The sequence below is a fragment of the Adiantum capillus-veneris genome, chromosome 3 (genome assembly GCF_014529385.1).
Source record: "Adiantum capillus-veneris isolate H3 chromosome 3, ASM1452938v2, whole genome shotgun sequence".
Lineage (NCBI taxonomy): Eukaryota > Viridiplantae > Streptophyta > Polypodiopsida > Polypodiales > Pteridaceae > Adiantum > Adiantum capillus-veneris.
The window spans coordinates 146,690,373-146,714,191 of record NC_140933.1 but is presented as its reverse complement, the minus strand read 5'-3'; the positions used below and the strand labels follow the sequence as shown (position 1 = coordinate 146,714,191).

General features: G+C 44.4%; 1 protein-coding gene across 3 annotated transcripts in view; it reads right to left on the bottom strand.

The window, feature by feature from the left end:
• LOC147461881 (ARM repeat superfamily protein) overlaps positions 1 to 23,819 on the bottom strand; it is a 247,357-nt gene that overhangs the window by 209,894 nt on the left and 13,644 nt on the right. For 2 of the 3 annotated variants that reach the window (XM_086509347.1, XM_086509349.1), the window contains exons 2-7: positions 13,575 to 13,739; positions 13,382 to 13,471; positions 5,018 to 5,139; positions 4,829 to 4,922; positions 4,661 to 4,743; positions 4,006 to 4,112 (exon numbers count right to left, since the gene is read on the bottom strand). In XM_086509347.1, coding sequence (XP_086365473.1) covers positions 4,006 to 4,112; positions 4,661 to 4,743; positions 4,829 to 4,922; positions 5,018 to 5,139; positions 13,382 to 13,471; positions 13,575 to 13,739 — 661 coding nt within the window. Of the gene's footprint in view, positions 1 to 4,005; positions 4,113 to 4,660; positions 4,744 to 4,828; positions 4,923 to 5,017; positions 5,140 to 13,381; positions 13,472 to 13,574; positions 13,740 to 14,015; positions 14,250 to 14,341; positions 14,495 to 23,819 lie in introns of all 3 variants that reach the window. The other variant, XM_086509348.1, reaches the window with a different exon arrangement.

Below are 23,819 nucleotides of genomic sequence, written 5' to 3'. Positions count from 1 at the left end.
CTTCCATACTCATCAGAATTCAGTGCTAAGTAGCCCGACCAGTCCCAAACTGACGGACCTACACTCCCGATGTGAGAAACCTGTACGGCCGCAGCCGTTTCACATTGGCCATGCAATGTCCACTTGCACCTTTTCAAGGGTTTCAGAAAACAGGTGAAAAAATAAAATAAATAAAAATATGCAATACATATTTAAAGAAGGCAAAAGGAAAAATACACCTCCTCGTGACACACCCCACCCTCATTTGAGTAACCCAACTAGTGGGGCATTACCATATATGCAAAGGGCAGAGAGAGATGCACGAGAGCAAATCATCGCGCTACATGAGACAAACGAGAAGGCAAGCTTTTTATAAAAGCTATAAACCTCCACCCACTACTCGCACACACACACTGTAGGACAAAAACAAGTAATTAAATAAAATAAAAATATGTAGTACATATTTAAAGAAGGCAACAGGAAAAATACACCTCCTCGTGATAGGAAAAGCCATGTTGGTGACCTTTAGTGCCATCTAGGCACACCCTGAACCGTGGTGAAGAAAGGACCTAGGCCCCATAGTCGCAAGAAAGCCTCTCGGCGCTCCCGCATGCGGTCGGAGCTGCCCTGAAGTCTCTCAAACTTACCCCTAAGTGTATGTATCAGCTCCAACCAAAGGTCCTGAACAATCTCTGATGGTGGAAAAAGCCGAGCCTCGAAGATACGGAAACAGCGGGCCCACCAAATGAACCAGAGTGTCAAGCCGCAAATGAGCTCCCGACACCACTCTCTGTCAGTGCACCACTCCTGAGGGATGAGCTCTTTGGCAAGCTGTAGTGTAGGGTTACCCTCCTGGATCACGATCATCCTGTTAGTGGAAGCCTGCTCAAAGTGTAGTGTTGGGCCTGTGAGAGTGGACCAAGCTGCAGCACCCCAAGTGTACTGTCAGGCTGAAGAGAGGATTGGCATCAGCCGGAGAACCCGAAGCCAAACCTGTTGTGCCATGGGGCAGTCCCACAAATAGTGTCGCTGACTCTCCATAGGATGGCCTCAGGCCACACATGCTACCGAAAAGCCGTTGTGTACCAACCACCTCCCAAATGTTGTAGGTCTGTGCGCTACCAACCACTGAAAAATAGTAGCTCTCCTGGGCTGCCTGTTGTCCCACAACCACTCCCAAAAAGCTGACAAGAACTCAGTCGTGAGACCCTCCTCCTCAGAGGAGATGTCCTGGAACAAAGGAGCGAGCAGTTGTAAACCAAGAGCCGAAGTAGTCTAAAGAGTGTCGCAGTGTGCTAACTACTACACTCGCACTGTGTGAGGGGTCGGGGTAGTACGGTCCACGAACAAAACGAGCGAAAAATGGTAATTGTCCTCTGAATGGAGCCACTGTAAGGCCGCCATACTTTGTGCAAGACTGTCAGTAGCAATGTCAGATGGAATGCAACCTATCCAAGTCTGGATAGCCTACAAAGAGTGGAAAAGAACAAAATCCAATACAAAAGCCTTTGTCCATGTCATCGTGCCACCATAAGGTAGGGAGAAGGAGAGCATGGGGCTCTGCCTACTACCTAGTAGAGAACGTGCCTTCTGCACTACCACAAACTGTATAACCAAACCAATAAAGAGTCCTATGCCATCACCATTGAGGTCGGCTCGCGAGAACTGCCAAGCTTCCGGAGCACTAGCTATGAAGAATTGAGGAACATGAGATGGGGGTGGGGCACACAGAAGAGGTGGAGTGGATGAGGGGGCGACGTGCGTAGAGATGGTTGGGTGAGGGTGAGGGGCAGAAGGTGGTGGTGTTGGAGCATCAGAGGGTGAAGGCGAAAGGGGAGGCGGCACTAGTGAGGATGGCAAAGGTGGAAAGTCAATTTCCATAACTATGTGTGAGGCAACAACTGTGGTGATGAACCTAGACGCCTGAGGAGCCCGAAGAGGATGCCGGGAAGTAGTGGGTATGTCTTGTAATGGCTGATCCAACGAAGTAGCTAAAACCTGAGAAACTACCGGAGACACATATTGATGAGGTGGTGGAGGTGGTGCCACATGATGCTGTTGCCGCCAAAAAGCATGACGGCGGGTAGCTCTCTAACAACCCTTCGTGGCACCCTGAGGTGGGGGAGTTGAGGCTCAGAGCGACGGGGTAGGGCAATCTCTCACCATGTGCCCAAACTCATGGGACCTGAGGCACTGATCCGGGCAACCAGTAACCACTAGCTATATTACACAGAACCGCTCTGTAGTGGGATCTCAAAGTCAAACTATATCCCGAAAATGGGTATCACAGGGCATACACTTGTATCCGTGGTGAACCAATCTTAGTAGCCAATGAACCCGGTATAACCAGGGTCCACCTAGAGGCTATGTTAGTAAGACAACCTGAAAGATGGATTGGGATAGATGGAAAGGAAAGAGTTATTGGAAAGCGAGGGATTCGTTGCTGGCGATCAAACTCCTCAATGTCAAAGCCAGGTGTCCAGCACTCTAAAACCAACAAATAAGTCCCATCCACAACAATGCTCGTTTGAAAGCTGCACCTGAAAGCTGCCATGGCCCAGCATGATGAGCTCCAAGATGCTGCCCTCAGACTCTGGAGCCACCGCGTTGCCTCCACAATCTCCTACACAGCCAAACTGAATGAGAGGTGAGAGGAATCCATTTGTCCTCCACCAAGAAAGCCAAGGGAAGTAGCCATGATGAAGATCTCTATGACCGAACCAATTTCGCAAGGCATCACTAATCTGACTTTTATATAAATATGAGAACTATCCAAATCTATAAAATTGCTGGCCTCCACAAGCTTCTGCTCGTGCAATGTATCATAAAGAGTCTCCTCCATCCAAGAGAACTCATGTGACATGAAGTTTCTGCAATCTGAATCTAATCATAGGAGCTCTCTAAAAATCTCCACGGACCACGAGCATAGAAATGGACTAGTAACCTCATGGATAATGGAACATCTGATGGTCAAGCAAGGCCAGTTAATTAATCAAACTCCTCACCTAAACAAGGAGACTCAATATCCTACTATCTCCTAATAGTGCCTATTGTGAGAGGCACCTGTGACTCGGTCTCCAAAGAATCAACCGAATACTGCCCTCTCCTAAGGCACCTAAAGCAGATCCTGAAATGCCTTTGACTGTTGAACCTCGAGCTCTACCTGCCTGTCCAGCTGCTCCGGATCACCCTCTCGATCCTGGCCTGGTAGCCACTCATCAGGAGGTCTATCTGGAGGCTGCCCTGCAAAATATAGCTGTCATCTGCCTCAACATATCAAGCAACCTAGACTGTACAGGTAGCTCTGGAAGAGCAATTTTTGCCAGGTACTTCGGAACCTAACATCTGTCCTCAAACGCCGCTAGAACAAAATCCTCGGAACAACGAAGATCAATCCATCCACCACAGGGAGAGGAGAGCATGCGACCGAGGTAGAGGCAAGCTCACCGGAATTGGCAAGATGATGGAAGCTCTGTATCATTAGTCTGTAGAAATGAGGCCAACTGTCAGGTGATGGTGTCCATGGGTACCAGTGGGTCTATGAGTAGAAATCAATCATGTACTCAGCTGGTGTATGTGTTCCTGTGTACGTAGTACATGGGGTCTATATATGAGGTACTGGTGTCACTGATGAGCAAGCTAGTGAGAATGAAGAAAGACATTAGTCTGTAGAAATGAGGCCAACTGTCAGGTGATGGTGTCCATGGGTACCAGTGGGTCTATGAGTAGAAATCAATCATGTACTCAGCTGGTGTATGTGTTCCTGTGTACGTAGTACATGGGGTCTATATATGAGTACTGGTGTCACTGATGTGCAAGCTAGTGAGAATGAAGAAAGACAGCCAGAAGGATGCTCGCTCACCGTGTATTGACCAAGAATTGACCGGCATGAAAGCGCATGGCTCCACTCCTTAAGGAAGACTACTACAGCTTGTACATTCTTGTGATCAAACCACAACCTATTTCCACCAAAAAAGAAGGGCATGTATACAAACAAAGAAACAACAAAGCAATGTAAAGTTTGACCTTGAAACATAGAAAAGAGCTTTTTAATCAGGACTGAATCTTCAAGGTTCACTCCAACAGTCAACTTCTTCAGTAATTCCTCTCCTCGTTTTGAGACTAACTGGTTGCTGCAGTATGAAGATGCCACAGCATTGCATTAGCTTTAATGTGACATAATCAGGGAACCTTTTAGCCGCAATCACATTAAAGCCTGTGCCAGTACTGTGTTCAGCGCCTATTGGAAAACTTCTGCATACAAGCTGCAGAGCACCTGACTAAAACGCATGCAATGCAAATAAAAAAGACTAAATATTTACCCTAAAGCCCTGAACACTGGCATATGTTCTTGCAGTTATATGGTACATAATCACTCACACACATGCGTAAGTACCTACATATGTAATGTATACCCCCTACCTACCTACAATGCATACTCATCATATCCACATCTTATATTGGAATAAAGCACTAATTCATACACGTGTGTTTACATGTGTCATCTCTATAACGAACCACAAACTTGTGCGGTGCCAATAAGCATCTTGGCCATTTTACATATAATGCATTCACATACTTGCTCTGATTAACGATGTTTATACAATACACAGATGGTTTGCATGGAAAATTGTGCTGCAATCCTGTAAAGAATCACTTAAACGACTGAAACAAAATCCACCTGTCAACAGAAGCCACAAGCAACAAGGGATACAGTATTTCCGCAGACAAGTTGAGCCCTGAGATCACATTAAGCATACCCACCTAAGCCAAACAGAGAATGTCAGACAGTCAATCAAACAATCCCAGAATACACTAGCCAAACCAAGAACTGTAATGCAACCGGTACCTTGCGATTAACGAGTGAATCCCCTTTCAGCAGCTCTTTTCCTGATACACGAGAAGCTTGGAGCTTGGAAAGGCCTGAAAATTTGTTTAAAGACCTGCAGATTTAAGATAACATAAAAGATGTCAGATTTCCTACCTTAGCTTTTTCAATACTTAAATGAATAGAAAAGATGTTAAGGCCAACTAGTACTGGTAAATGATTGTCTGCAAACAGAACTCCACAAAAATGTCACGGTCCTTGGGATTCGTTATGAAAGTGTATCTTGCAGCAAAACTTTCCTCCAAGCTTTTGAAGGCATATTTCTCTAGATTCTGTTTACTCCCACAATCACAAAAAGATGAGACATAAACTTGCCCTGCAGTCCTCTAACGAAGGGACCAAAGAGAGAAAAAAAAACTTTGCAGCATAGATATGGACAGTATAGATGCTTGAAGAAAAAATGTAATACTCGTCATTAGCACAACCATCCACATTGACAACTTGAAAATCAAAGCTAAAGGGCAAGGGCGCTTATGTTTAAAAACAGACCTTCATCCCAGGTGTATAACATCCGATCAGCTTCAACATTTGGGCTCTTTGGTCTAATATAAGAAATGCTCTGATGATGTGGACTACCTACCACTGATAGCTATAATCATTTTTAATATAGGGTTTGTTCATGTCCAACAAGTGAGGGCATCCATATGGCATAAGGCTTATGCATCCCAAATGAGCCATAAACACAATACACACTCATACTGTCAGTCTCAGAAAGTTTCAAAAACTGGATTCAAAAATTGACTGTTTATAAGCCAACTTATATCTTTGGCAAGGTCCCTTTGGCACTAACCCCCCACCCCCAAGTCAACATTACCAATCTCAAATCTTACATATGCCACTATCTCCATCTTTTCCTTTCTTGACAAGAAGGGGCTGTATTTCTGCCCAAATAGCCAGGACAAGACTTAGACTTATGTCCGTTGCAAGTCATGGAACATCCGAGACTCCTTATAAGTTTGTTCACTTGGAGCTCTACCCCTCTGCTGAGACCGGAGGGTCAGAATTTTGTACAGCTGTCGGCTTTGCTTCAACCTTCATTGCCCTCTCTAGTTTAGGGTTGGCAACACTTTGTGTCACCAGGAGGTGTATTTTTCCTATTGCCTTCTTTAAATATGTACTACATATTTTTATTTATTTTATTTTTACTTGTTTTCCTCGAAACCCTTGAAAAGGTGCAAGTGGACATTGCATGGCCAGTGTTAAACAGCTACAGCCGAATGGGTTTCTCACATGGGGAATCTAGGTCGGTCAGTCTGGGACTCATCGGGCCAGTTAGCACTAAGTTCTGATGAGTGTGGAAGCTTGTATGCGCCAAAGTGGAATTTGGGCCACTCAGAAAGTCACAACTTTACAAGTTGGTGGATACTAGGAATTAAACCAAAAGGAGCAAACTGGACAAATGGCAGTAGGAGAGAAACCTCCAAGCCAACACACTCTCATCCAAAGAGGGGGCTGCCAAAAATGAGAGAGAAGGCTGATTTTGAACATAAGTGACCTATAGTGTTTGTGTGAGTAGTCGGTGCAAGTGATCACAACTTTAATGGAAAGCTTGCCTTCTCCCTTGTCTCATGTAGCACGACGATTTGCTCTAGCGCATCTCTCTCTCCCCTTTGCACATATGGTAATGCCCCACTAGTTGGGCTTCTACAATTTTGGGGGTTTTATGCGCGTTTGCCAAGGCAAGAGCCTTCTGAACAGATACCAGATTAGCTAATTTGCTAATCCCCCACAAGTACACATAGTTCCAGCGAAGGATTGCAAAAACGGAGAGTTTTCTTGCGTGAAAACTCATCCGAACTGAATTAGTACCGCCCTCTACTGTGTGCATGCCGGTTTAATGGTTCCATCGACGGGATAGCCACTTTTTCTTTAAAATGTGCAGCGTGGATTGTTGTGGGTGAAAGCAACACAAAGCTTGTCAATATTGTAGAGAAGAGAGACCAAGTACTTGAAGAGGGATCTTCCTCACATGGCACAAAGAAAGTTCCTTCAACTATTCAAGAAGAGGACAGATTGTCTAGAGCTCAACCGCGTAGCTACATGGAAATGTTTCAGCAGTTGGCCAACAATCCAAGGATGCAGGAGTTCTTACAAGCTCCTACACAAGAATTTCAAGCTCCGACACAAGGTTTTCAAGCTCCAACACAGGGCATGACTAAGCTGTTGCAAGAATAGGAGATTTCCAATGCACAGAGGTCTTGTGATGCTCGAGGGAAAGCCCATGTGATTGAGCAACCAACGGTGTCCATTGATCCCAAGCAATTTGCTTTAATTGGACAGGAACCGTTTGTGAATGGTCAAAGAAGTAATGAACAGGCTCTGTGACACCCTTCCACTACCTACTTCATATCCTAGTTATTTTGGAGGTGGTTCAGTGTTTCAAGCTATGGTTGGACCTTCCACAGGTTATATGTCAAGGAATGTGTTTGGGACAATGCAAATAGGCATGGTTAACCCTATGTATCGGAACATGGGTATCCAACGAGGTTTTCAAGGTGCCTATGGTCAATTTCAAATGCCTGGAACACAATTTGATATGGCTGGTTTTTCGCAGCCATATGCCTAGAATGCAGATATGACAGGTAAAACACGTGATGCGAGTGCTGGAATGGTCAATCCTGGAGCACCACTTTTACGGGCACCTGTTTATGACAATTTGACTCCTTTCAGTTGGCCTAACGATTACAAGGAAGAAATGAAGTCTGAAACTTTCAGGGGAGCTGAGGATCAATTGAAGGCTTTGACCTTCATACAACAGTTTGATGTAGCTTATGCTGGAGGAAACTTCACAGTCTTTGAAGATATGGCGCAGTTGATTGGGAATGCGAGAGTGGCCAACAATCTGTCGAAAGGAGATTCCGATGGATTTATAATAGCAACAAGAGAAGGTCCCAGGGCAAACAGTTTTCAACCAAGGGCAATGCTACAGCAAAGTCTTCTGTGCCTTCCACAAAGAAACCCTCCACTGATGAAGCTAATATGTCCAAGAAGCACTCTAAATCGTCTTTTGGGTGAGGACAAGGACAGGAAAGGCATTTTTTTGGTTAATCTTTTGAAGAAAGGAAAGCTCTAAGAGAGGCCAAGAAATGCTACATTTGTGAAAAGGAGGGACATTTTGCGAATGAATGCCACAAAAGAAGTCACAGGATAAGGATGACACGTCGAAGCATAAAGGAAAGAAGCCAAAGCCCAGTGCAAGACTTGTCCCAGATTTGGTTGGTGACCAACCAAACATAGATGCCACGGAATTGTGCAGAGCTTGGGGCAAAGTTAGAGACCAGACAATAATGGTTCCTTTGATCCAGGAGCTCGTGCACAAATCATAGCACCAGAATTGACATCAAAGTTGGACATTCGTGGAGAGGAGATGGGTATGACAGGTGAAGCAGGTTTGGCATGCCCAGGTCATTCAGAGCCTGTTACTCCCATTTTGGGGAAACTTCGTTTGCACATTCAGAGTTATGTGGATGCAGAAGAATTTCATATTGTAACAAACTTGGACACTCCAAGTCAAGATTCTACCGCAACATAGCAGAGATTCACTTCAAAAACAGTTCACAGTTCACGATTGATTCGACACGACCCGGCAAAGTTCTGTGCTTAGAGATATTGGCCCCAAAGACTGGCGCCCCTTTCAATATTTCTTTTTGTATTAAATTTGTGCACAAAGTACAAGGAAGTGGGAGGGTCTCACTCTCAGACTCTGCGTCCAGATGCTCTGCAGAGTGGGAGCCCTGTCCACGTATATAAAAGTTTACAAAGGAAGCTAAAAGAAGAGCCCCAAAAGCTGTCATATTTTTAAAAGCATTAAAAATAAAGCAAGTTATCTCACAAGCCTTGCTTGGGACTTAAAGCAAATAGCCCCAAAAGCTTCAAAACTGCCAAAAATCAGCATTGCGTAGGATCTGCCCACGTTTTTGCGTGGAGAAAAAGCATCAGTATAGCTGCCGTAAGATGCGTAATTCCGTACAGCATGTTACGTCACCCTGTCAACGCGTTTTGCGGCGGAATTTCCGAAAGTCCTACTGTTGCCACGTGGCACTATAGCCAGCCGGGGCAGGGGTGTGTGTGTACAATGGGGCAGCCACGTCACCAGCTTGTGACACATATTATGCCACTTGAGGGTTGTGATCTTTTATTGGGTACCCCATGGTGTTACAGGTTGCATGCTATGGTGGATACTTACAACAGAAAGATTATCCTTGTACATAGAGGAAGGACTCATGTCCTTGATGTAAAGCTTAGAGGCAAGTCTGTTCCAATTGTTTCCGCTTCTGCAATTTTATCTGTAATAAAGAATCATCTTTCTGCGTACTTGAGTGGTTTCAGTGATTGTTTTTCGAACTCTTTGCCAAGGGAGTTACCTCTTGAGAGACCTAAGGATCATACCATAGATCTTGTGTAGGTTCTAGTCCACCGAGCAAGCCACCGTACAGGGTTAGTGCAGCCAAGCAAAAAGAGATTATGAGTCGGGTCAACGAGCTTTTAGAGAAGGGGCTGATTCAGCCCAAGTTAATCTCCTTTTTGTTCGCCTATACTCCTAGTGCAGAAGAAGGATGGTTCATGGCGCATGTGCATTGACTATCTCGCTTTGAATAAGAATACCATCAAGAACAGGTTCCCCATATAGAGGATAGATGACATTCTTGATCAACTTGAGGGAGCGTCACTGTTTACCAGGATAGACCTAAAGAGTGGGTACCATCAGTAAGCCACAAGATGTCCATAAGACTACGTTCAGGATAACATTTGGTCTCTATGAGTTTCTTGTCATGCCATTCGGTCTCACAAATGCTCCTACCACGTTCAATAGAATGATACACAGAATATTTAGACCACATAGAAACTTCGTGGGTACATTCTTTGATGACATGATTGTCTATTCAAAGTCTGAAGAGGAGCATAAGGATCACTTGACCACAATTTTCAATGAGCTACGCAAGAACATGCTACTCATTGATGCAAAGACGAGTGAATTCTTTTTGGAAGAGATTCACTTCCTTAGGCACATTGTTTCAAAGGATGGGGTACGTATGGATTCCGTCAAAGTGGAAGAAATTAGGTCATGGCCAAACTTGAAGTCCCTACATGACATTCGAAGCTTTCTAGGCTTATGTTCCTATTATAGGAGGTTCATCCGAAATTTTGCTAAGATTGCTTCTCCACTCCATGCACTGCAAGGGAAAGGAGTTACTTTCAAGCGGACAGCCAAGGAAATTCTAGCCTTCAAAGTTCAAACACTTGAAAGGAAAGCTAACTTCAAATCTGGTAATCATTTTGCCAAATCTTTCGAAACCTTTTGTGGTTCAGTGTGATGCATGTGGCCACAACCTTGGTGCAGTTCTAATGTAGAACGGCCGAGTAGTCGCATACGAGAGCAGAATTCTTTTGAAGACCAAAAGGAACTTGCAAGTTTATGAGAAAGAATTGCTGGCAATAATTCACGCTCTCGCTAGTTCGAAACATTATCTACTAGGGGTTGATTCTGTTGTCCAAAAAGTTTATCAAACCTTGCCATACTTTCTCACACAAACAAAGTTGTTTGAGAAACACTTGCGATGGGCAAAAACCTTGTCAATGTTCCATTTTCAGATTGTGCATGTGGAAGGGAAAAAGAACGTGGTGGCTGATGCGTTGTCACAAAGCTACAAATTTCAACAGTGTCAATTTTATACCATTGTGAACCAGACGAAATGAAGACACAATATGCTGAAGATTCAGATTTTGCAAGGGTGGTGACACTTGCACTTTGACTAGAAATCTGACGTCGAAGCCACTGTGGCTGCCGCCACGTGTGCCATGCCGATCTCCTATGTCAATCTTTATTATCGTAATCTCTGTCCAGCTTGTCTTTGTCTTTGTCTATTTGTGAGTTCCTGCTTGCCTTTGGCTTCAAACTCCTGAGCCAATCAAAGCGTCGTATCACATTTATAACAACCGTTGTCGGACCTCGTGGGTACTAAGGCAGCTAATTGAGTACGGGTACTGCCATCTGGTCAAGCTGACCTTTGACTTTGTCCTCTAGCGAACTCGGGCATTTGCTTTTGGATTCACGATCTTGAGCCAAACAATTTTCCGGTTTCCTTGAGAACTGTGTCAAAGCATAGGCCGCTAACTAGATGGTTAATTTGTTATCCATAGCCAATAGTTGGTTTTGGTTGTGGTTGCATGCGCTCGAGCAAGGGGAGCCCATATTGAAGTGTGTCTGGGCAAGTTGGGAGTGAATGTTGATTGTGATAATTAAAAATATCAATTTTTATGATTATCAAGTTCATATGTCAGTTTGAAAGTGTAAATAGAAATATAATATTTGTGATTATTGTTGGTGTGTATGTGAGAAAGAATTTCTTGTAAAAGTGGAGTTTGCAATGCATTTGTGTGTTTTGTACTTGGTTTTAGTATATTTGATAACGCATATTGGAAATTAGATATAGTTGGACTACGAGACTAGGAGAGCATGCGTTTTGGACTACGAAAATATAGCAAAATAAGTGAAATACGAACGTTGCAAACCTTCTTGCACTCCAAAAGGCTTGAAAAGTTCCACCAAGCCCCACCAAAATCTGCAAGGGGGAAAACGCCTCCAATGCCCTTCACGAAGCTAGATCGATCACGAATCTTCACTTCTCCCCAAAAATTGGCCTCCAAAGGTTGCTCCTTCCAGGCCGATCCTTTTTCACACCTGCCAAAGAGGCCTGGCACAAATCCGAAACCATTCATCCAAACGTTCGTTGCCTTTGCACAGCCGCTCCTAAATCCCTGCTTGTTAGCCAAGACTTTCTCCCTCTGTTTAGTCCAAAAACTGTCCTCCCTTTTCAACCCGTAGTGTAAAACGCTGGGTGGGATGGGGGTGCACCTTTTCTGCCAGGAAGGGAGCGTCACCCTTAAGCAAGGCAAGGGAACAGCGTTTCAACCCGCTGTCGAACAGAGGGCATCGCTATCAGCAGGCGGCTTGTCAAGAACTTTCTATGGTCTCCACTCTTCCAGATATGTTTTTAACCTCGAATGCCACTACATGGTAAGCTTGCTCAGGGTCAGCATGAAGTTATGAGAGAGTAGGGCAGCCTACAGGTCATGCTTCAGGCAGGATGTCCTCAGCAATGCCCGATGCCTGATTTCGCTATGGATGCAGGAGACAGACTACGGGTGGGAGCTGATCAGTAGCCTTGGCCTATGGTTTGTATGGGTCCGTTGCTTCAAAGTTTTTGAGGGGAGACCCAAGCCTACTGCAATGAATATGTATGTTGTCTGGCTTGAGCTTATTCACACTCTGGAAGGGAAGTATGAGAGCATAGCAGGGCAGCTCCGATAGGGCTGAGAGACGGCACCAGCATTCATTCACAGCTACGGCCGCCAAGACCTTTCCCCACGACCACATTATCCACCGGCAGTATAGCCCACATGTGGGGCTTTCCCCCCCTCCCTTATCATGATTTAGCCGATGTATTTGTGTTGTATATCATGGGAGTCTCCCTCTTCTTTTGTATAGTGTCTTGATAGGGGAGATGTAGCCTGTTGGGCAAATTAAAAACTAATAAAGGGTCTTGTTTGCGCCAGGGATTAAAAAAATTTTGGAGCCTCTGTCCTCCAAGCTGTTCTCAATGATTCTAAGCCCTCTCTTCTTCTTGCTCTATCTGAGATGATTGTTGTTTTGTGTGTCCATTGCCAATCGAGCCAATTTCAATGAAATTGAAATCCTCCACACAATCCATACCATGAAGAAAGTGTTAGGCCATGGCAAAGGAGCTGGCGAGGTGAACTCACAAACTTATCGACAAGGTGGGCAAGAAAATCATCGACAATGCAATAATGGTAAGGTGGGGACAACAGCCTATCCTTGCACCCATATGAAGTTGAAAAAGGGTATCCACAAATTTGGAAGACAGAATTGAAGATATACATTCAGAAAATCAATTATTTTAGTAGTACCTTCTTCAATATATGCAGCAACTGATTTTGTCTTGCATCAGCTTGCTATCTCCAGCAACCACAACAAGGGTTTGCTAGTTTTGCTCATGCATTTCACCAAGTAACGTTTCTCATAGTGTCGTGGTGGTTTTTATCCAGATTTTTGCCATGCTATCAAAATACCATCGCTCGATACTTCTTGCATATTATTTCTTAACTGTAAAACAAGGCTGTATGCTCTTTTAGGCATTGCAGATAGAAATTAGCTTATAGTGGACATTATGACCAAGGTAATTGAGAAAACTATACAGAAGCTTCTGTCCTTAGCTTCCAAAAAACTACCAAAAAGTTCAGATATAGACACCTAATTGATAAAGGCGGTCCAAGTTCTCACAAAATGAACTACTTCAAGGGTTCTTCAATACTAGTGCTCATACCAAGAGGAGCTATTGTCATGGAGTTGTTCAGTTCATATTACAGGGAAGAAAATTAAGTGAGAGTAAAAGACTTGCACCCACTGGCACTTTTTGTCAGACATGCCTAACTTGAAGTTGTCACTGTGAACTGTATTGACGAGTAGCATTCTGTATTCTAGATAACACCCACCTTGGCAGACAGTCGAAGAAGAATATCTTGCTGCTGAAAAGAAACTTGGGATAAATTTTTTAGCAGCTCTGGAGCCAAATCCAGGTCATCCTACAAGAAATTAAAAAGTTCAGCATAGCAGATGTGAGAGAAAACAAACTCTAAAGCAATTCCTTTTGATTCAAGTGAAGAACAAACCCCTAATCAAACTTACTTTTGGATGCCGATCAAAGGACATCTCCAAGTAGACCAGAGCAAAACTTTTTACTATAGGCTCTGACTTTTCATTCTGGTACAGTGCGAGCAACTCGAGCAGGGGAAGTTTGATAGAAGGTTGATCTTTCACTCTTTTATTAATGTGTGTGAGCATATCCATCACCTTCAACCAAAGGATTAGCAGATCACGACTTGCAGCTTTTACGGTGAAAGTGTGCATCCCAATAAAATGCAATGACTATTGATAATAGAGAAACAACTCTCCCAGCAGAGAGAACAGCAGAACCTTATCACAAGAGATTGACAAAGTGATACAGACATGAACTAGTGCCAAGAATGGGAACATGCAAGCACTTGCTCATTAAAATCAGGAGAAGAAGTGATCTTCTGCTTGAGAAGTGTGCCCTGCTCGGATGCATGGTGTATTAGCAACCTGTACCTGAAACTATGGCCTATGGGAATGCAACTGCGCTATCTCAATCTTTGGAATATTTTTTTGTGTTAGAGCAGCCATTGATCAGACTAAAGCAGGTAATCATAACCATGCAGATTAGCCAAAAGCAGTTGATTAAGAAACATGATTTCTCCTTGAATCATGTTGAGGATCCGCAGAAACTCTCCATTTGTGATCTCAAGAACTGCAGCTCTTGAGATATGGACCGAGGCGGCACCCCTGCCATACCAATCGAGATAAGCCAAAACGGCAACATATGCATCCACCAATAGTAACCGCACTAGACACAGATCTATAAAGAGAAGACATACCAAGAATCCATTGCGTCAGAAATCCCATCCGCTGCAAGGTGCCCTCTAGAAAGCCCAAATAATCGATCATATGCCTTCTAAGAATCGAGGAGGACAAAAGAAAGTGGCTGGTCCAACTATCTCGCCCACGCAGCTGCCTCATATACATCAATCCTGGACAAAACCTCTCTACAATGTATGAATGGAATCTAAAAAGAAAGGGTACAACCAGGTAGCAACCATGCGAGCCAATTCTCATACACAGAGGACATGAGTTTGATAGGCCTTCATTGGTGGAGACCGGAGGTGTCACCATCCTTTAGTATAACGGAAACCAGCCCATGTAACAGGCTTGGACACTCCAAGCAAGAAATGAATAGCAACACACAAACAGAAACTTCAAAATCACTGAAGTTTAATAGAGAGAGACAGAGAGAGAGAGAGAGAGTCGACACTGCCCGGCATAGTTCCATGCCCATAGGTATTGGCCCCAAAGTCTGACCCCCCTTTCAGTATTTCTTTATCATTAACATTTCAAAGTACAACTCCCGAGGGACCTCTGCTCTTGACTCTGCGTCCAGATGCTCTGCAGAGTGAGGCCCCAAGGGCTCTTTTATTCTTACAAGGGATGTTAAAAAGCAGAGCCCCAAAAGCATTCAAATGAAAATCTTCAGTCTCAAAAGCATCTGGCCCAAAAGCATGTGGTCCCATGGTGCCAAAAGCTGCAGCATGAATCACGGAAATCTGTATAGGTGCCACGTCAGCAATCAGCGCGATTTGCGGGCTGTCCGTACAATGCTGCCACACCGGCAGTTAGTATGCAAATTGCGGGGGTCATACTGCCTGCCACGTGAGCATCCTTCGCAATCTTTATTTTTATTGTCTTTGTGTCCCCTAGGCCCATCGAATAGAACCCCCAAAAGTTGGGAATAACTTTTTATCTGATCCTTGTCCGGGTGGTCATGCCACGTCATCATTTTGTGACATACCCCCCTCTTGAAAGAATTGTAATCGCCCTCAATAACGCATGCAAAATCAGACATAAGCCACAAACCAATTCAATAGACACTGACTGTCACGTGCACATCTAACCCTATGTGTACGTGACAAGCTACTTCAGGACATGGGTTCAGTTCAGTTAGATTAGGAAGTGATCTGACACTTTTGTGAGTCTGTTCGCAGACCGTGCATGTCCAGACACTTAGAGTAGATGCATATCCTCTGGTTGCAATCAGCATGATCATCAAATTACAGTCAGAACCCATTAGGAGCATTTTTATAGTGCATAGACCAATTTTCCCTATTTTTGACATTTTTCACTTATTATTTTTAAGTGACTTTTGTTGGGAACTAGGTAGGGCAAATTTAGCAAGCAAGTATATAAGTAAATCTAGCGCTAGCACTTTCTGGCAGAAGAGGCAGCAGGAACTTCGCGTTCAACAGGCACCTTCTCAGCAGGATCCCCCCAAGATGCCCTAGCGTTTTTGCATCACAACAAAGGCCTAGCGTTTTTCCCACAGAACCAGCCCTGGCGTTTTTGCATGGAAGATCAACCTTGGCGACAACAAGACACAGCAGACCAACCCTAGCGTTAGCAGTTTTCCACAAAAAGACAGATTAGCCCTAGCGTTTTTGGAGTAACATAACAGCCAACGTTTTGCAATTCTGTCGCGACAAGACCTCAAGGACCAGCGTTTTCCGTTTTCAGCAGTCAGACATCGCAGAACCCCCGAACCTCGCAGATCTCACCTTCCCACAGCAGATCCTCGCCGCATGGTCAGATTTCGCGTAGTTTGCAAATTCAGCCCGGAAAACGCAGATTTCAGCATCTGCGTTTTCAGAGCGTCGTCGTTGCATCATCGCCATCAACATCGTCATCGACATAGAGTCAGAATTCAGCAGATAAAGATTTACAGATTTCAGCCCTTAGCATTTTCTGATTTCAGCCCGTCTCGTCGTCGTCCTCATCGTCGTCAACATCGTCGGGAAGTCCAAGCATTGTAGAGATTTGTGCAATCAATAGTAGACCACTCTCGCCATAGAGAGTGGGGCCTTCGGAGGAGGGTTTTGACAACATTCTGGTGTCATATTCTTCTCTCTCTATCTCTCAATCTCAGCACCTTCATTCACAGTGTTTATCCACTTTGTTTGTCCATTGCACTCTCTCACTAAAGGAACGGAAGGCTCTCCCTTCCGTAAGTAAAAAGGAACCCTTGAGCACAGTTTGGAGCACTCATCTTGAGCAAGGTTCAACATTCACTTCCGATGCACCTTCCACTGACTCTAAGCACTGATGTCACAAATTGCTGACATGTCAAGCAACTCAAGAACGGAGTCAACCTGCATATCCCGGCCGAGGGGCCTAAACCCAAAGAGGAAGCACCAGAAGAAGAAGAAGAAGTCCTACCAACTTATGGGAACCTGTCCGATGTGGCCCAAGGGACCTAAAGGCACTAAAATTAAAGCGGGGCCAGCACTTACAAAGCGTAGAAGATGATGACGTGGTTGTTGTACAAAACTTCCGCAAAACACGCTGACATGCTGACGTGGCTGACTGTACGGACAATCCCGCAATTCGTGTCACAAACTGGTGACGTGTCATGATGTTGCAGCAGACTCACACACTCTCTCTGGCAGGCAGTCCCGGAAATTACGAAGACTTGCTGACGTGGCATGCCATATGGACTCGTGATCTGCGGCGCAAATTGCGGCCGAAAAAGCGGCATCTGTACAGAATTGCAAATTTTGGTGCATGAGAATACTAGGCAAATTTTTAGAAGCTTTTTGAAAACCTTGCTTTATTTTTTAGAAGCTCTGGATAAGTAGCTTTATTTTAAGTTGCTATTAATAAAAGATTGGCAGCTTTTGGGGCTCTGCTTTTGGCATCCCTTGTAACAAATAAATAAGCGGCTTGGGCTCCCACTCCTCACAGCATCTGGACGCAGAGTCTGAGATTGAGACCCCTCCCACTCCCTTGTACTTTGAGCGCAAATTAATACAAAAAGAAATACCGAAATGGGCACCAGTCTTTGAGGACAATATCTCTAGGCACAGAACTCCGCCGGGCCGTGTCGAATCAATTGTGAACTGTGAACTGTTTTGAAGTGAATATTTGTTGTGTCACAGTATAATCTTGATTTGGAGTGTCAAAGTTTGTTACAGTGGTATCAGAGCGCGGCCGATTTCTCTTCTACCGGGAAATCCAATCCTTTTCTCGCGACACTTATGGATTCAAACAGAGACCAATCGACTTCCTCCGCATCTAGGGATGCAAGAAGAGATCACGAAGAAGATTCTCACGAGTACGGCCCACCTCGGCCTACTCAAGCGGAGATTGAAGAGATGGGATTGGTTGACGATGCGACAAAGATGATGATCAACCTGCGAAGGATCCGAAATTTGCCAAATTTTTGACTCAGCCATCCTTTGACAAAGTGCACTCTCAATGGCGGAAGGCCACAGAACCATGCCTCAAACCGGCACTCAAGAAACCTCCTACTCCGAGGATGTTTACAGAGCAAGAATTGGAAGAGGTGGTTGATACACGGATTACCCAGCTTTTTGACGCAACCAACAAAGCCAAAAAGCATGACAAAAAGCAGAAGAAAGGAACTGACTTCCCAAGTTATTTGGGTCGTCAATCTACTTTTGCCTTGGCAAAAAAGCAGAAGAAGCATGTGCGATTTGAAGGAGCATCCAGTTCTTCTTCTTCTTCTAACAGTTCTTCTAGCTCTTCTGACTCGAGCGAAGAAGACAAGAAAGGGAAAAAGCGAAGCAAAAAGCAAAGCTTCGGAAAGGGCAAGAAAAAGGCAAAGAAGCCTAAGTTTCGCCCAGTTTCTGACAGTTCTACAGAGACTCGTCTTCGGATAGTTCGGACTCTGACTCAAGGGCGAGTCTGTCCCTATTGTATCGGCTTCGATCGTTTCAAAAATTAATGAAATCCAGTCTGTTTGTTTACTCAATCTTTTTGAAAGAGTTGAATGATGATCATAGGACAAATATGTCTAATCTAGAAAAAGAACACCAAGATTTTCTCCACACGCATGCCAATTGCTTTTCTGAGGGCCTGCCAGGCGAGTTGCCACCAGCTCGTCCTGAGGATCATACCATTGATCTGACACCTAGAAGCACACCACCAAACCGGCCACCTTACCGAGTGAGCCGAACTAGAATGAAGAGATTATGAACCACGAGAAAGACCTCTTGGAAAAGGGTCTTATCCAACCGAATACTTCACCTTACTGCTCTCAAATGTTGTTAGTTTTGAAGAAAGACGGATTTTGGAGAATGTACATTGACTACAGAGCTCTCAACAAAATCACCATCAAGAACAGATTTCGGTTTCCAAGGATCGATGATATTCTAGACCGACTACAGGGATCCTCTTGTTTCAGCACGATCGATTTGAAGAGCGGATATCATCATATCCGAATCGCGCCGGGAGATGTCTACAAGACAGCTTTTCGGACGACCTTCGGTTTATTCGAGTTTTTGGTGATGCCTTTTGGGCTTTACCAATGCTCCAACAACCTTTAACCGAATGATGGACAGGATTTTTAGAGAGTACAAAGCTTTTGTGGGCACTTTCTTTGATGACATTATTGTCTTCTCCAAGGATGAGGCAAAACATAGAGACCATCTGCTGCATGTCTTTCAGGCATTGCGGGATCACAAGTTGGTGATCAATGCAAAGAAGAGTGAATTTTTCCTAACAGAGATACACTTTTTGGGACACATCATCTCAGCAGCAAGAGTGCAAATGGACCCGGCAAGGATAGAGACTATCCGTGATTGGCCCGATTTGAAGAATGTCCATGAAGTTAGAAGCTTCTTGGGCTTATATTCTTACTATCAGCGGTTCATTATAAAGTTTGCAAAGGTTGCTTCCCCTTTGCATATCTTGACAAAGAAAGGAGTCCCTTTCTCGTGGGGACCCACAGAGGTGACTGCCTTTCAGACATTGAAAGAGAAATTGACTATAGGACCAGTTTGACTTTGTCGAATTTGCATAGGTCATTCGAAGTATATTGTGATGCTTGTGGTCGTAGTCTAGGTGCAATCTTAATGCAAGAAGGCCATGTCATTGCCTACGGGAGCCCATTGTTCTAAAGGCCGGAATTGACAGCACAGATATATGAGAGAGAGCTTTTGGCGGTTATCCATGCTCTTACTCAGTGGCGACATTACCTACTCAAAGTCGATTGTACGGTCTTCATAGATCACCAGAGTTTACACTACTTCTTGTCATTGAAGCAACTATCAGAAAAGCAGATGCAGTGGGCGAACATCTTGTCACAGTTTCATTTCCAGATTGTCCATGTGCAGGGACAGAAGAACTTGGTGGCAAACGCTTTGTCCCGGAAGCCGTTGGTTCTGGCTATTTCCGCGATACATCATAGGAGCTTCGAGGATATGGTCGATAAGTATGCCACGGATACAGATTTTGCAGATATTTTCACTCGAATACGGAATGGGGTGGTAGTAGCGGGATATTCCATTCGGGATGGCACTTGATGAAGAAAACGATGTTGTGCGTTACACAACCGTTAAGGGAAAAGGTTTTAACCGAATGCCACTGTCCACCATTTACGGGTCACCCCGGCATTGCTACCGCCTTGAAAGGTGTGGAGAGATACTTCTTTTGGCCGAGACTCAAAAAGGACGTGGAGATTTTGTATGTAGTTGCTTGGTATGCCAAAAGGTCAAGTTTGACAGGCATAAAGCACAGGGATTGTTACATCCTTTACACATACCCACCCGACCCTAGGAAAGTATTGCAATGGATTTCATTTTTGATCTCCCGAGAACACATAGTGAGCACGATGGTATCTGGACTGTTATTGACAGATTTAGCAAGCAAGCTCATTTCATTCCAGTGAAGAAGACAGTCAAGCCGGATCACTTAGCGAGATTGTTCATTGCCCAAATATTCAGATTGCATGGCATACTTGAGACAATTGGCACGCGGTTGCAGTTCACAAGTTTGTTTTGGAAGGCTATTTGGGAGAACATTGGCACGTGGTTGCAGTTCTCGTCATCTTTCCACCCGCAGACAAATGGACAATCGAAAATTGCAAATTCAGTCGTACTGGATTTATTGAAGTCTTACATCTCGGATCAGATGACTCAATGGGAAAAGTATTTGCCCTTGGTGGAATTTGCCTACAATAACACGATTCGCTCTTCAACGGCGAAAGGCGCCATTTGAGATTATTGAGGGTGCTACAAAGGTTCCACCCTTCCCAAGCAACGAAAGGTAAGATTTTTGAAGCCGACGAGTACACACGGGACTTAGACACGGCTTTTGCCAGGGGCCGGGAGGCTTGGCAGAAATCTCAAGAAAGACACAAAAAGGCAGCAGATCGACATCGTCGCGATTTGAAATTAAAGGAGAACGATTGGGTGCTCCAAATGTTGAGGATGTTGCAGGTCTTGCTGCTGTTAGAGTTGTTTTGCCTACGGCAAAACAAGCTTGTTGGGATGTAAAGGATGCGCAGGCTCGAGCGTTGATTGTGTTGATTGTGTTTTCTATGAAGCGCACCATTACTCCTCACATTCGTTTAACAAAATCTGCAAAACATGCTTGGGATATTCTGGCTGGTCTTTACGCTGAGAAAGAAAAAGGGAAAGGAGCGGCTTTTTCCGAAGCTTAGCATGAGATACTATGGACCTTTCCAGATTTCCGAAAAGATAAATGATGTCTCCTTTAGACTGAATCTGCCCGATACTTGGAGGATTCACAATGCTTTTCATGTGAGTCTCTTGAAGCCTTTTAAAGGCGATGTGCCCGATGATGGGGAGCCAGATGAGCAACTGGAAGTGGAGAAGACGAGGAGATACTCATTCCAAAACAGATTTTGGCACATAAAGATAGAAAAGTAAAAGGTAAAATGATAAGGCAGTTCTTGGTTGAATTCAAGAACTATCCTGCATTGGATGCGAAGTAAATGGAGGAGGAGGACCTGGCAGATACTCCTCAAATTGTGAACCTTTACCTTGAAGTGTCACAAAGTGATGACGTGGCTGCCCAAGAGGAAACCCTGACAGCTGCTGAAAACCCTAATTTTGAAAATCCTAACCCTAAAACTTGCAAACCCTAATTTCTACCAGAAACCCTAACCCTAAAATCTACCCTGGCCTAACCCTACAAAACAGCAGGACTGAATTCCGTGAAACGCACTGGCATGCTGACGTGGCACCGTACGGCAGTCCCGTAAATTGCGGAGATTTTCAGCTTTTGCGTCAGATTTTCCTGTGATGAGCTGTCATCTAGTTCCCTTGATTCATTCTTTTCACTGGCAGACTCTTGCCCTGTTGAGGTTGATATTATCCTGTCCGTCGGATAAGTCAATGAGCCGCCATGCATTCCAAGTCGTTGCTTAGCATGTTACATTAGTCTCTAAATAGAGTCAGACTCCTGGTTTAGACAATAGCTCTCTTAGCTACATTTAACTACATGATGGATAGGATTTTCAGAGAGTACCGATCGTTTGTGGGCACTTTCTTTGACGACATTATCGTCTTCTTCAAGAATGAAGCAGAACACAAACACCACTTGTTGTAAGTTTTCCATGCACTGCGAAAGCATAAATCGGTTATAAATGCAAAAAAGAACGAGTTGTTTTTCTTGTCTAAGATAAATTTCTTGGGACACGTCGTTTCAACAGAAGGGGTAAAGATGGACCCAACCAAAATTGAGACTATCTTGATTTGAAGAATGTTCATGAAGTTTGAAGCTTTCTGACCTTGTGCTCATATAATCGACGGTTCATTCAAAAATCTGCAAAGATAGCTTCTTCTTTGCAGAAAGAGGTTCCTTTTACTTGGGGCCCGACAGAGATTACGACGTTTCAGACTCTCAAGAAAAAGTTGACTACGGGACCAGTGTTGGCATTGCCAGACTTGCAAAAGCCATTCAAAGTTTACTGTGATGCTTGTGGTCGTAGTCTGGGAGCAATCTTGATACAAGAAGGCCATGTCATAGCTTACGAGAGCAGGATGTTTTCACGTCCTAAAAGGGTTGAGAGAGCTCTTTTGGCAATTATCCATGCCCTTACGCAATGGCGACACTATCTACTGGGAGTTGACTTTACCGTCTTCACAAATCGTTAGAGTTTATGCTACTTCTTCTGTCATAGAAGCAGTTTTTGGAAAAGTAGATGTCACAAAGTGATGACGTGGCGGACAGCAGAAACCCTAATTTCTGGCTGAAACCCTAGAATTCCTGCAAACCCTAAAATCTGCCAAAAACCCTAATTTGCAGCAAACCCTAATTTCTGCCGGGATGCCACGTGGCAACAGTTGGTACGGATTTCCGTGATTTGCGGTGGGATTTGCGGGCTGCTTTTCTCGGCGACGCAAGTTTCTGATGCTTTCTCTACGCAATGAGAAAGAGAGAGAGAGGAGATGATTTTGCTTTCAGTCATTGACTCTCTGTGAGAGAGAAGTGAGAGAGCAATTGCTTTTGCTTTCAGAAGCTCTCTGTGAGAGAGGGAAAAGAGCTTTTGCTTTCAAGCTTTTGGGGCTCTGCTTTTGGCATCCCTTGTAAACCTTTAAATAAGTGGCTTGGGCCTTCACTTCTCAGAGCATTAGGACGCAGAGTCTGAGAGTGAAACCCTAACCGCTCTCTTGTACTTTGATGATTGATTAATACATAAAGAAATACCGAAAGGGGCGCCAGTCTTTGGGGCCAATATCTCTAGGCACGGAACTCCGCCGGGCCAGTGTAAATCTATTGTGATCTGTGAATTGTTTTGAAGTGGTTATTTGGTGCTGTCGCGATTGATTCTTGACTTGGAGTGTCCAAGTCTGTTACAGAGGTATCAGAGCACGGCCGATTTCTCTTCTATGGGAAATCCGATCCCCGATTTTTTTTCCGCGGCACCTATGGCTTCACGCAAGGATCAATCGACTCCCTCTGCATCTGGAGATGCGGGCAGGGATCACAACAAAGATTTTGACAGAGAGTATGGCCCGCCTCGGCCTACTCAGGCGGAACAAAGAGAGATGAAGCGTCGTCAATTGATCGGCGATGCAACAAAGATGATGCTCAATTTTGCAAAGGATCCGAAATTGGCAAAATATATGAGCAAGACTTCTTTTCAGGAAGTGCATGCACAGTCGCAGAAAACCACACCACCACCCCTGAAACCCGCTCTCAAGAAACCTTCTGACCACAAACAGTATTCAGAGAAGGAATTACAAGAGGTGGTTGATGCACGGATTGCTCAGCTTTTTGACGCGCAAAAGAAAGCCAAAAAGCACGGCAAAAAGCAGAAGAAAGGCACTGTTCCCGGGATATTTGGGTCGCCAAGGCAAAGAAACAGAAGAAGCGTGTTCGATTTGAAGGAATACCTAGTTCTTCTTCTTCTTCTTCTTCTGACAGTTCTTCTAGCTCTTCAGATTCGAGCGAAGAAGACAGAAAAGAGAAGACTAAATCTCGCCTAGAGACTGACAGTTCTACTGAGGACTCGTCTACAGACAGCTCAAATTCCGATGA